At 37.6% G+C, this 14221-nt stretch overlaps 1 protein-coding gene across 2 annotated transcripts in view; it reads left to right on the top strand.

Annotated features, from left to right (window-relative positions):
- GUCY1A2 (guanylate cyclase 1 soluble subunit alpha 2) overlaps nucleotides 1-14221 on the top strand; it is a 430852-nt gene that overhangs the window by 26800 nt on the left and 389831 nt on the right. For both annotated transcript variants that reach the window (XM_060018020.1, XM_060018019.1), the window contains exons 2-3: nucleotides 5634-5695; nucleotides 13354-13475. In XM_060018020.1, the coding sequence (XP_059874003.1) occupies nucleotides 5634-5695; nucleotides 13354-13475 (184 nt within the window). The remainder of the gene's footprint in view (nucleotides 1-5633; nucleotides 5696-13353; nucleotides 13476-14221) is intronic.

Below are 14221 nucleotides of genomic sequence, written 5' to 3'. Positions count from 1 at the left end.
TTTTGGAGACCTATTCTGGGAGTTTAGATGATGGTGGTGGGGATTTGTCCTATCAGAATGCAGTGTAACTAAACTGGACACTCAGAGGGTAGGGAAGAGGGTGAGGGAAAGCTAAGGATGGGAAAGTGAAAGTGTATCTAAGACAAGATATTCATGATTTTTGCTTATGGTCTTGTTTGTGTATATATGTTTAAAGAACATTCAGTGTGTTGTCAAGAAGCAAACAATTAATTTGAAACCATGTGATTCTTCATTTTTATGTTGATGTTAAAAAAATGCTTTCTTATTATGGAAGTTTCCTAGGGGAAAAAATGCTCTTTTTGTAAAGGAGGGCTTCTAATCTCTCTAACTTTGATTCTTTTTTAGTCAAATGGTGATAATATCAATCTAACTGTGTCATTGGATTGGTGCAAAGATCGATTGGGATAATATGCATTAAAAACATGAAATGTAAAGTGCTGAACCAAATACAGGGTGTTAAAAATTATGTGCAGTACAGGTTGGAGATTAAGTGCTTGGATTCTGGAACGGACTACCTGAGTTTCAACCCTGGCTTTGTCTCTTTTTACCTGTTGACATAGGACAACTTAAACTTTCTGTGTCTCAGTTTTCTAATCTGTAAAATAATAACCTATCTCATAATGTTAATGTGAAGATCAAAGGAGTTAATATATGTAATGGGCTTAAAGCAGTGCCTTGCATAGATTAAATGCAACAATCGTATTAATTGTTGCATTGTTATGTATGTGTTAGTACAAAATTGAATACTGACATAAGTGCATGGGAGTGAATTACTTGGAAATGCTTCAAGCAATATAGTTCTCTGTTTACCTAACAAATCATATTTAACTATGAGCTATTAGTGGAACTGTGTTGATTTAGCAGTTATGTGTGAACATCTTTCAGAAGCTTTCTTCTTTTGACATTTGAGTAAAGAAACTACTCTCATTAATGCTGACTTATTCAGGTAACTTTCATAGAGTATTGGTCTTGATCATCATGTTTATATCTTACATGAAAGGTTTTCAACCCTGACTAACATTAGAAGCAAATGGGTCTGCCAGTTGTATTGGAAAGTTTGAGGGTGGCACTCAGGCATTGGTATTTTTTAAAAGCTCCCCAGGGGATTTTAATTGTAGGCAGAGTTGAAAATCACTGGCCTAGAGCAATAGTAATTAATTATATATCCATATCATTTAGTTTCTGACACTGAAATATACTTTTTTCATACTTAAATAAATAAAATGACATGGCTATTTATGGATGTTTCTTTAAAGGCAGACCTATTGTTTCCATTAATTCTGTAGCTTGTGGTTTTGTGTTACAAAGCAGAAATGAGAAGTTTATTTTAAAATTATCTGTGGAGTTTTGTTTGTTTGTTTTTGGCATGATGAAGGCTGTATATATTTTAAAAATATATAGGATCACAGAATAGTAAAGGTGAGGGGGACCCTCAAAGCATCTAGTAGAAATATTGCACACTTTGAAGCCAGTCCTGGCTTGCAGTGACTGATTCACTTACGAGCTATATGATCTTGGGCTACTTACTTAATCAGTCTGAGCCACAACTTCATCTCTGTAGAATTGAGATGTATGTGTACTTTGTACGATGACAACTGCATTTCATGTGATACACACACACACACACACACACACACACACACACACACACACACACACACACACACACACACACACACACACACACACCTTGACTCCCTGACTCCTGCCTGATCCCCATACCATCTGGTGCAGATATCTAGAGCAGAGACTGTGTGGGAGCCTCTGCAGGGCTGTCTGAGCTTGAAGGGCCAGTTGCTGAGAGCTGCTTCCTCCCACTACTCAGGGATCATTTCTCTGGCTCTTTTTGGATTATTTCATGGCTGGCTGTTTGGATCCCATGACTTTTCATGAGCATAACATTTAGTCTGTGGGGGTCAGTCACTGCTAAGTAGAGTGAAGCTGTTAATGAGACTAGAGATGAAGACGGCTTCTTGTTGCCACATGATGGAAGCTTTGGGTACTTCCTCTTTGAGCCCTAGACAATACATGTGCAGGACACAGATGGCTGCTTTCTCTTTCCAGCTGTCTTCCTGTCCATTGCTTCTTTGTGTTGAGTAGAGACAGTAGGAAGCTACTATCTCCATCTTAGTTTGGGGGAAGGAGAGAAAAAATTACAGACTTCTTTGATTTTCTTTTGTATGATAGGGACAGTGGATTTTGTCTCCTTCCCAACCCTTGTCTTTCAGATCCTGTAGCATATGGCTATAAACATATTACATCATCCAGCTCGCCTGTTGCACATTCTTTATGTCATAAGAAGGAGGTTCACGGGTTGTTTCTAATTAGTTATAAAGTATAATGCTTGAGGTATTCATCTTAGCTATGGTGCATCAATGTCCTTCCCACTTATAGGCCTGGATTTAGGTCTATTCTCAATCTTCTGAGATTTCTGCTTTTGTCACCATCTCTCTGGACTGATCTGAAGGTTTCATTGGAAATATTTATAAATTCAGCTACCATTTTCCTATTTTCCCCTCAGCTGGAATAGGCACCATCTTCTCACTATTAGTATTAGTGGTAAGTCTATTGATTTTTTTAGCTGATGAGGATCTTGAAACATTACACTTGTGGGGTGGGTGTTCTAACATAAACTTTGTACTCCACTAGATTTTGAGACTCTTGAGGGTAGGAACCCAGTGAACATAGTCATAACTATCATTTATTATGCACCTACTATGTACTAGTGACTTCGGTTTAATTATTTCAATTAATTCCCATAAAAATAATGTACACATAAGGAATCATTTCAGATAGCTTAAGTAAACTGCCCAAGGTCTTCTAGTTCATGAGTAAGAGTTGGATTTTGAACTCAGTTTGATCTTAAATCCTCTTTTCTAAATCATCTTTCCAAACTCCTTCTTAAAGAAAGGATAGATACAGATAAGAGGGATGGGATTTTGGTCTGTTGAAGGTTGGATGGAACTGGTATGGAGTTTCATTCTTAAAGAAAAGGAGAGAAGATCTGCAGATCTTCAGAGCCCTTGCTTTTCCCACTAATCTACACTGACTTGCATCACTGGCGTACATTGACATTTAGTAAATGGACCCTACAACCCTCAAGGCAGAAGTCACCCCTTCAGAAGGCTTTGGCCCATGTGCAGGTCTTCACTTTGTGCTTTTTATTCATGCCAGAGAGGCTCAGATTATGTGAAGATGTCTCAGAATCAGGCAAACTTTGAAGAAGATCGGAGTGAATCCGTGGTAATAGTCCATGGTGAGGAGTCAGGTCTGTATTGAAGTCAGCCTTGGCTTTCTGAAGATCAGGGGATACTCTGCAGTCAGCCTCTATGCTTACAGTTCAGACCACCAGAATGTGCCCACTGGATTTGGCAAGCAGTAGGAAGTATATAAATCTTTATGAAGTTGAAGCTTTGTTGAATGTGCCCAGAGAACATTTTCCATTTAATGTATTTGGAAACTATAAATATAATTCCCGCTGGGGAGTAAAAGTAATTGCTTCAGAAAAGAAAAAAGTCAGTTCTTTAAATGGCTTAACTCCTTTCACAAACATTTGCTTTTTTTAATGACTGGGAAATTCCTGGTACAGGAAAATAAAATGTCCTTTGGTACAAAGGAGGTCATTCTGGTCTTAACTGACCCTGTGCACTCTAGTTCCTGTTTTCTGTTCCATATTTTGTCACCAGAGGTTATTGGAAGGATAATTCCTCTGTGAATTTTCACTGCTTTTAGGGCATGTTGCCAAAGAGAAAGTTATCTTGGCTCAGAAACTGCCAAAGCAGTTCAGAAGGTTCAGATCCCAGGGGTACTGAGCCAGTGACTGATAATGACTTGATTTAGGTTGGCCATGGGTTGGATTTTTAAAGCACACTTTTTATGTGTGCTAGGTTTGCTGTGTCTGCTTCACCCTCTTCAGATTTTTCAACAGACTCATTGCTTCTTGAGTCAGGAATAATTTTCCTTTCCTAGGCATGCTATTCTACTTTGATTCTATTCTTATGAACAGAAACATCTGTACCAGTTTGAAGCCTCATGTTCCTCTTTTTAACCTAGTATAAAGGAAAAACAGCTGTTGAAAGAAGTTGCCCTGTATCTCTTTCTTTGAACACTGGAGGCTGATTTCTCCTAAAATTAATTTCTGAAATGGCTTGGCTAAAGTGAAGAATATATCTGAGCTCTTAGATTTGCTCAGTGAAGATGTTCTCCTAAATGGTAGTGTAGAATAGTTCTCAGTGGATGCCCTTGATTTAATTGAAGCTCAGTTTCCTCAAGCTTTAAAATAGCCATTTCCAACCAAGGAGGATGTTGAAAGTATTAGGTAGGGAGATTTTTACATCTATCCTGGACATTTTTCATAGAGAGGTAAACATGGAAGAGGTTCAAGTGAACCCTGACAACAATCTCTGTAGTCTCCTTTAAATTACATATCTTTAAGACAATCTCTTTGAAGGATTAGGGATGGGAAATAAACTGATATTTATTAACTGCTTCTTAGGCAGCAGCATTGTGCTAGATGCTTTCTGCAGATTACCTTTTTAGATTTATATAGGTTTGTGTGGTTAATTAGTGACAGCCCACAAGATTACCAAACTACCATGCTGCTCTCACATCTTGAAGGGTCTGTGTCAGAGTCATTATAACCCCCCAAAATTCATCCATGGCTATAATAGATCAATGTTTTGATAAGCTTTTTTTTTCTTGCTTGATTAGAAGTTTTTATTATTTAAAAAATTCAGGGCTTCCTTGGTGGCGCAGTGGTTGAGAGTCCGCCTGCTGATGCAGGAGACACGGGTTCGTGCCCCGGTCCGGGAAGATCCCACATGCCGCGGAGCGGCTGGGCCCGTGAGCCATGGCCGCTGAGCCTGCGCATGCAGAGCCTGTGCTCCGCAACGGGAGAGGCCACAACAGTGAGAGGCCTATGTACCTCAAAAAAAAAAAAAAAAAATTCACACCCTTGCCACTGAGAATTTGGTTCTTATTATAATTTGTTAATAAAATCTGTGTTTTAAGATCTTTGAGTCACTTTCATGCCTCCCTAGGTCTGAGACTCCAAGATGAGGCTCTGTTGCATAAATAAGTCTAGAATAATTCTTGCTCTGGGATTAAGAAACTCTGTCTTTAGCTGTCATGGGGAGGAGAGGATTATAAAATTCAGTCATTAGGTATTTTCTGCAGATCCCATTTCTTGCCCCAAACACTGTGGCCCCTCTGGGACACTCTAGAACCCTTGCTTGAAATCTCTTGAGGAAGTCAGGCTTGACCTGGGCATTACTCATCTTGTTTAGTACACCCCTCTCCATTGCCCGCAATGTCTAGGTTTATTGTAGGCAGCCAATGAGTATTTTGTTGAACTTAATAGCTAGTACAAAAGCATTGGGGAAAATATGGCTAGGAAATGCTATCATATTTGAAATTGGGAAATTCTGGGTAATTGCTGAGTGCCTCATATTATTAGTTCTTGTGGGGAAAATACATGGCAGAATTCATGATGGGTTTATATTGTAAAACGAAAACTCTTATGAGATGAATCAGATGCTACATATCTGCTTATGATACTCAGAATGGGAATGACACTGATTTGCTGATAATGTATTATTATTATTATTCTGTAGCCCCAGATGATACAGCAAACTCTCAAGAGGACATTGCAGTATTATGAGCACCAATTTACTGGGTAAGTAAAAATGGATTTTGGCTATTATTGGGGACAAATTAAAGATAATTACTACATAGAGAACAGACCTGTGGTTGCCAAGTGGGGGGGGAAAGGGTTGGGGGAGGGGTGGAGTGGGAGGTTGGGGTTAACAGATGTAAGCTATTATATATAGAATGGATAAACAGCAAGGTCCTACTGTATAGCACAGGGAACTGTAGTCAATATCCTATGATAAACCATAATGGAAAAGAATATATATAAAAAGAATGTAGATATGTATAACTGAATCACTTTGCTGTACAACAAAAGCTAACACAACATTGTAAATCAACTATACTCCAATTTAAAAAAAAGAGTTACTCAAGCATAGCTGTTGAACACGTGGGCAACCAAGTCAACCTTATTGCATAATGATTATGATCTCAGTGTGAAGTGAGAGCTCATAGGAGCCCCATGGAGTGATTTCCTTTAGTTTATTTGTGTTGAATCCTTTTAAGTAAAATCCCTTTTGCTAGTGCTTTCCTTTTTCTTCCTTCTTGTGCTCTTACCCTCTCATTCTCATCCACTGAATCTCATATTTTGCCTTAGTAATATCATAAGGTTTATTAGTACCAACCAAGAGGCTTTAAATGGGATTTTAGGATCCTTCAGTAAAGTTTAATCAAATTCACTACAAGCTTAACACAGTTCAGTGAGAAGTGTTTGTTTAGTTAGAGTCACATGCTACATATTTCCTTTATTTATTCCCCATTTCCTGAAATGGTTGTGGTATGATGTAAAGTAAGAAGATTTGAGGTCAAAAGACAGGAATTCAAGGCCTCACAAGGACATAGAACTTTAAAGTAACTTTATCTCTTTTAAAGGGTGTTGATGATGGTAACAACTAAATCAAGGATTATATGTCATTATTAAATGAGGTAATTTTAATGGAAGTATTTTGTAAACAGGAAGCTCCAAATAAGTGTAAAGTATATCCTTGATTGGGTATGGCAGAAAGCAGTTGGCGAATACAGAAGCCTAAATTCACTTTCAGATGCAGTCTAGCTATTTAAATTAAATGTACAATATACTACAGCTATTTATCTTTGTAGAAGTTTAAGAACTTATGAGGAGTCAAGTTTCAAACCCTGGTACCTCTTGAAATGCTATGGGGAATCATTTAACATTTATGGGTAATAGTCATTACCATGGAGATCAAGAACATATTTTTGGCTATTAGGATATAGTGTGAATTTTTTTTTTTTTAATAAAACAAAAGGGAGGAAAACTTAGTGGAAAAATAATCTTAGTACCAAGTAGAATGCCATATACTTTAAGTGCTTGATGACTATGTTAACTGTCATTTCAAAGGGAATTGCCCTGAAACTTGGTCATATCAATCCTCAAGAGTACAGTACTAGAAAAAACATATTATTTAAACTCATGAGATGGTTTTTAATTTGAGGGTATTTGTAGTTTTAAATGGTTTATTTTAAGGGAGATAAATAATGTCAAGTTAATCTCTTCCTACGTACTCTAAAATAAAACTTAATCACTCTCATTGGATTTGCTGCTTTCAAGTATGGTGTTTGGATTAAACTAGTCAATGTATTTAGAACAATTCCTGGTATGTGGTAAGCACTACATGCTTGTTTACCCATATTTATTATCATCATTATTTTTAAGATTTTAATGACAATACCAGTAATGAAATGCAAATTATTTCTGGAATTATGAGTGCCCTCTCCGTTTTGAAATCAAATAATGACTGATGAAATAGTCTTATTTGTGAACTAAATTATGTCTTCATGGCAAGTCAGAGTGGGAATCTTATAAATATGATCAAACTAGATAACTAAACTGTATTACTATAATCAGCAGAAAATTGTTTTTTCCATTAGTAGGATGGAGTTCTCTTTCATCTAAATAACTGCCTCAACTCTCCTCTCAATCTCTGTAGACATAGCCTGTGGTATTTCTTTGTTCATTGCCTAAATGGTCTTTCCCTAGTTCTGTTTATTGCAGACACTATTTAAAGAACAGACAGGGTATAGGACTTTCATATAAAGAGGTATCTTAATGTCCTACTGGTTCTAAGACCTAGTAGCATATTTTTGCTTGGGTGTTGGCTACCTTCTGAGGATTTGAAGTGCCTTTGCTCACTGTCTTTTTCTGTGCTCATGCTGATGAAGATAAACAGGGCCATGGTTTCCCTGTCCAGTGTCCTCTTTGCCTTTTTAGAGTCCATCTTTCTGCTCTCAATTTCTTTTTTCAATACTGAAAAAGGAGAGCATCTATGATCGCTAACACTTGGATTAAAATGTATTCACTCATATGTGTTGTTCCTCTTAAGAAAACACAATTTTATCTCTAACTGTGAAAAGGAATGTGTTTCTTACAGTTAAAGGGATTTCAGGCAATTGCAAGCAAGTGCTGGAAAGTTTATTTTACATGTTTCTGGGGAGGTGAGGGTGGGAAAGAGGTGCTTTTCCTAATCCCTGAAATTGGGCTTTGCCTAAAGCTTGTCTTGAAATAATTCAGCTTTTAGGTGTCTAGGGTTGGATGATGAATCAGAATGGGTAACAGAGAGTAGGAGCTAGCCTTTTTCTTTTTAATTTCATAATTCAGCCTCCAACCGCTAACCTTCCCATCTTCCCTTTCCTCTGTTTTGATACTCTGCCTTTGGATCTGCATTATTTATCAGAGCTCCAGGATTGTATAGTCTTGCGCCTTAATGAATTTTTATACCAGTGGCCCATAGAAGCTCTCTGAGGCTTTTTTTAGTCTCCAAGACCTAGACTTGAATGAAGTGAGCAGCTGTTCAAAGGATCAGACAGATGGAGGATTGGGAGAGAGTAGCCGATGGAGCCTCTTGTTAGGAAGTAAGATAGCCTCTCTGTACTTCAGCAACTTTATCTTTAAACATTTATTCTGTTCCTTAACTTATCCATTCACTTGTCCATTTATTTATTCATAGAGATCATTCAAGCTGGGAAAATAAGTGCTTAAATAATTTATTCATGCGGTATGATAAATCTTCATCTCTTCATCTCCACTGTCACCATGGTCTCTCAGATAGAGATTCCAATCTAGTTTTCTGGCTTCTACTCCTGTAGTTTCTGATCATGTATGTCTGGGTGGGGCTCAAGAATTGGCATTTCTAAGGAGTTCCCAGATACTGCTGATTCTACTGGTCCAGGGATCATGCTTTGAAATCCCTGTTTAAAACCATATAATAACTTACTGTAATAGAATAAAAGCTGAGCTATTCCTGTGATCTGGCCTCTGCTTACCTCTCTGATTTCATCCTCTTCCACTCCCCACTTTTCACTCCACTCCAGCCACTCCAGCCTTCTGTTGGTTTCTCAACTATACCAAAGCTTGCTTAGCCTCAAGGCTTTTGCACATACTATTTCATATACCTGGAATGCTCTGTTCCCAGATGTTTGCATGGATTATTCTTTTATAGTAAGTTTTTGTTTAAATGTCATATCCTCAGGAAGGTATGACACCCACCTAAAGTAATCTTCAATCCCCTACCTCAATCTCCAAACACAGTGATTTTCTGCTACATTAGTCTCTATTATCTCTCTTCATAGTACTTATCATTAGCTTATATTATCTTGTTTATTTTCTTATTTGGTTATTTATCTTATTTACTCTTACATTATTGTGTCTTTGTAAATGCTTGGTACATAGGAGGAACTAACAGTTTTTTGGGGGGAGGGAGGAGTGTGAATAAATTAATACATTGTACCCTAGAGGTATGTACACAGAGGTATGTATATAGTGGATAAAAGAATAAATTATGCTTCGGAAGGGAGTGTAAAATGAGTAATCCCTAGGGTCCATTATAGTTCTAAAATCTATAGTTCTAGTATCCAAAATCCTTCTTTTTATGGCATAAATTATACTCATTTATTTGCATAGTTTTCCATTTATGCTTAATGTTCTGCTACAATGTGTCAGATTGACTTTGTGGTAAATTTTGATTGCTGTGTAAACTCTGCATATGCAGTCTTCTTCCCTCAATCTAAAATGAGAAAAGAGGGCCCTGACTGTTCATCTTTATGTTAGCCTTTCTTTAACTCAAGCTTCTAGGGAATGGACTAGCTTTTGGGGCAGTGTGGGGTGGGAAGAATAGTGAGAAGCAAAAGTGATAAGTAGGAGACAGGCAGTGTTTACCTTAGGAATCAAAAGGAACTCAGGATTGAGGAAAATCTGGTTTATGGTGACAATTTTTTCTGATGTCATTCTTGTCATTATCTTGTGCCCTTCTCTCTGTGCAGCTTTATTGTGTAGTATAGAGCAATGGACTGCGAAAATGTGCTTGGAAGTAGACATACCAGATTTACTAGATTTAAAGTCAGGTTGTGCCTTTGAATGATCATGGGCAGATTACTTAACCTCCCTGAGTCTCAGTTTTCTCATTTTTAAACATGGGAATAATAGCACGGTAGGGGTGATATTTAAATGAAATATTAATGATAATAATGTGGTAAGTCATATAATCAGCTTGGTATACATAGGTAATCAGTATGTTTGTTGAATTATAATTACCACTATTGTATCTGACTCTTTTGCACCTTAATTTTTGTTGATTGTCTTTCCCATTCTCCTCTTGCTGTATCCTTTACCTGTCCTCCTTGAGCCTTTAAAACTCTGCAGTCGGGCTTCCCTGGTGGCGCAGTGGTTGAGAGTCCGCCTGCCGATGCAGGGGACACGGGTTCATGCCCCGGTCTGGGAAGATCCCACATGACGCGGAGCGGCTGGGCCCATGAGCCATGGCTGCTGAGCCTGCGCGTCCAGAGCCTGTGCTCCGCAACGGGAGAGGCCACAACAGTGAGAGGCCTGTGTACCGCAAAAAAAAAAAAGAAAAGAAAAGAAAAAGAAAAAACTCTGCAATCATTTGTTTAGCATCAGGAGTTAAATATGCCCAGTTCATGTTCCAGCTACAGCTTTCTTCTTACAGAGAATTTGGATTTTTTAAAATCTAAATTTCTTCCTCCAGAGTGCCTAATCTAACTGCTCTCACTCATGTTTATACTACACGACTCCTACTGGTCTTTAGCTCACAAAAACGGATTGCTATGGTGGGGAAGACAAAGCAGAGATTTCTTTAAAACGATGATTAGAAAATAACATGATCATCTTTCTGAGATGTAATTTTAATTCATTATATATTTTAAACATCAAAGTATAGAAAAATATGTATTCAGTATCATGCCATTCATTTTATACTTTTTGCCAGAATGAGCATCATTGTGCTAATATCGCAGGTAGGACTGCTGCCAAACTCATATTGGTCTGGGACACCATTTCCTATAGTCATCTAAAGGTATATTATTACTCCATTTATCACTGTGAGCTCTATGTTTGTTTTATACAGCCAACCTCTGTTCTCTTTTTATTTTGACAGTTGAATAAGGATTAAGCTAGAATAATTTCAATAGAACGTTAGAAGTGAAATTAGGAGTGTGTTAACCCTGCTTATTCTGGGAAACAAGCTTCAGTGATATTACTTATGCTGTCGTGGTCAGATTTTGTGGCTGTATTTTATCTAAAAAGTGATGTAGCTTTTTTTGGATATATTTACATATAATATCTATCTTACTGAATAAAAACAAGTTAGATAAAATCTCATAGCTATTGATTGCTCTCTGTTTTTGAGGTAATATACTGGGCACTTCATATCTGTTATTTTATTTAATACTAACAATCTATTTCATAGGATCACTGTATTAAGCTAATTTTTACAGATGAGGAGATTGAGACTGTGAGAAAAAATATTTTGTTTAAGGTCACTCTGATTAAAATGGTGGCACTTGATTTAAAAATAAACCTGTATTTGTCTGTGTTTAATGACTGTGCTCCCCATTCCACCTTTTACTGAGTGATTCCTGCATTCTAGAAACTGTAGTAAGCATTTTGCTTAACTGGTTTATTGGAGTCTAATCTTACAAACATGAAACCCTTTTACTTTTTTCTCCCCAGTCATTTCAAACATGCTATGATGAGCCCTCTTTGATACTAGGTTGGGCAGATTGCACTGTATTCCAAGTACTTTCAGGGAGTATAAAGTCCACTCCAGACCAATTCAAATCTTCAATCTCATATCCAATCTTATTCACTGTCCCTCTCTGCCTGGGTTACACCTTGGCCTGAGGAGCTTGGAATGCAATGTAGAGGTGATATCATGTATTATTGACTCCTCTGCTCTAGGCCAATCCTTTCTGATTACTTTCTCTTCTGATGTGTTATATCGGGCATGAATAAAATGGGAAATAGTAGAAGCCTCGTTTACTTCACTGCTGGTTGTAATAATCCTCTCTTGGCTGTGATGCCCTCAGCAAGGTGCATGTACAGGCTCTGCCTTTACTGCTTCAGATGCCTCAGCTTCTCTCTCTGTGAATTTCACTCCACAATTTTGCTAGTGTAATCCCTGCCCCTGGCTGCAGCCTCTAGATAGGGAAGGCAATAGGATGGGACACCACCAGCTCACCTTTCTTTAGTGGTATCTCCATATCACTAAATATGAATTTTCCCATGGGAAACCCATAGTTTTTGCCTTGCCAAATAGTAGGACTGTAGGCCAGTTCCAATTTGGCTCTATTTATTTTCCCGGTTAATAACACTCCCTGGAATCTTATTCCATTCAGTCAGGTATAGAGGGATGATCAGGAATTCCACCACCTCAGCAGATATTCATGGAGGAATGAGATACCTAAGCCTCAGTCTCTATCAGAGTAGATCCCTCTTTCACCAACTGGTCCTCTGTAGGGAATATTCCCCTTCTCTCTTTTACTTGTGTTTGTGTGTGGGTGGGGGGAGATAACAACAGTGCTCTCCTCCTAGGCCAATAACTCATTCTTCTGATTATTTTCTTTCAAAATTTTCCTGTTCCTTGGCTTATGTATGCTGGTGGTGAGGTGACAATGGCAGTGACTACTTAGTCATTTCTTAAGTTCTGAAGGTGATGTCTGGTCTTCTTGGCTACTCTTTTGAAACGTGGGAGCGTTTGACCTTTATTTTCTGCAGCTTTGGTGCCTTAGCTCTAATTCAGAGGAAACTGGAAAAGTTTCAGTCAACACAGGCATTTTATCTTTAAGTCCTCGTAAGAACTCTAGGAGATATCTCCATTTCATGAGGGAGGAAAGTTAGACTAACAGAGATTAGATTACTTGCCCAAAGTCTCACAGATAGAAAAAGGTAAGACCATGATTCAAATTCTGTCAGACACCAAATGCTTTATTTGCTTATTTGTTATCCATGCTAATTTCTTGACTGTAATAGAAGTTAAGATGTGTTTACTTTCAACACAGTTAGTGCTAACGCACCGAATTAGCACTGTTAATTATTCTTTTTCTAGACAAATTCATTATAGAAACAAATTACCAGTAGTTATGAAGCACTCAAGTAAAGAAACATTAGCTATACAAACTGATGTATTTTCTGGTTCTTATCATTTATTTTTTTCACACATTGCTTTCTTGTTAATGATTGCTTCCAGTTCCAGGTCCACATTGCTTATTCTGATGTTAGTGATGGGTTATGCCAGAAATTATGTCTTAAAGCTTCAGTTGTTTGAAAATGTCATTATGCTAAGAGCATAAACACATGCTTTTGTGTATGTATATGAGTGCATTTGCAGAGTCTTTTAAAAACTTCTCCATATACTAATTTTGTTTTCTTCTTAGTTATAGGGATGTAGAAAAGAATTTCTACAATATTTCTAACAGATGCCCCTATGCAGACCATTCCAACAAAGAAGACATTGAAGATGTCTCAGGAATTCTTCAGTGTACTGCTAACGTACTCGGTATAGTAACTATATATTTATAAGGTTGAGAGAGAATGAGTAAGGGGAAGGGGGAAAAGTAAAAAAGAGTAAATGTTTCATTTTCTACCAAAGAGAGATTTGGAGACTATGGTGAATTGAGACCAAGACCTTGTCTTCAAGTGACTTAGTTTCAATACTTCTGATGATGTTTAAATGGAAATTACATGCATGCCATTTAGTTGGAGATTGGAAAACATTACATTCCAGGCAAACTTTTCTAAATATTCATATCTGAGTATTATTAGTCTCCTGTAATCCATATTTCTCTGGCTCTTACTGTCAGTTAAAATTGGGGATCTTCCTCTTTTCTCAAAGTCTATGCTTTATTATTATTTATTCTACTATTTCTGGAATGCCTGGTTGGGGCTGGAGGGTGGCTCACATGTACTCATAGTGGACTCTACAAAGGCAGTGAGGTAGGTCATCTATGGAAGTCTCTGCACCCTGTTTATAGGGGGGTGTCTACCTTGAAAATACTAGTATTTCTGGCAAAGGGCTGTTTTTAGATGTTCCCAACATGTTAAGGGATACTGTTATAAACTGCACTGAATCATGCAGCTATAAAGTACCATAAATGAGATGTCCTATCTTATGATCTGAAGTTCTTGGTGTGTGAGAGGTACATTGTATTATACACAAAGTAGATACCATACCAGGAATATTTTTTGCTCTATTGTCTTACATAGTTTTTTGGGAAAGATACCTCTTTCAATTTTTTTGGAATC

Source organism: Delphinus delphis, chromosome 8, assembly GCF_949987515.2.
Source record: "Delphinus delphis chromosome 8, mDelDel1.2, whole genome shotgun sequence".
Classification (NCBI taxonomy): domain Eukaryota; kingdom Metazoa; phylum Chordata; class Mammalia; order Artiodactyla; family Delphinidae; genus Delphinus; species Delphinus delphis.
Note: the sequence above shows the minus strand (reverse complement) of the source record. Positions and strands in the feature narration are given on the sequence as shown.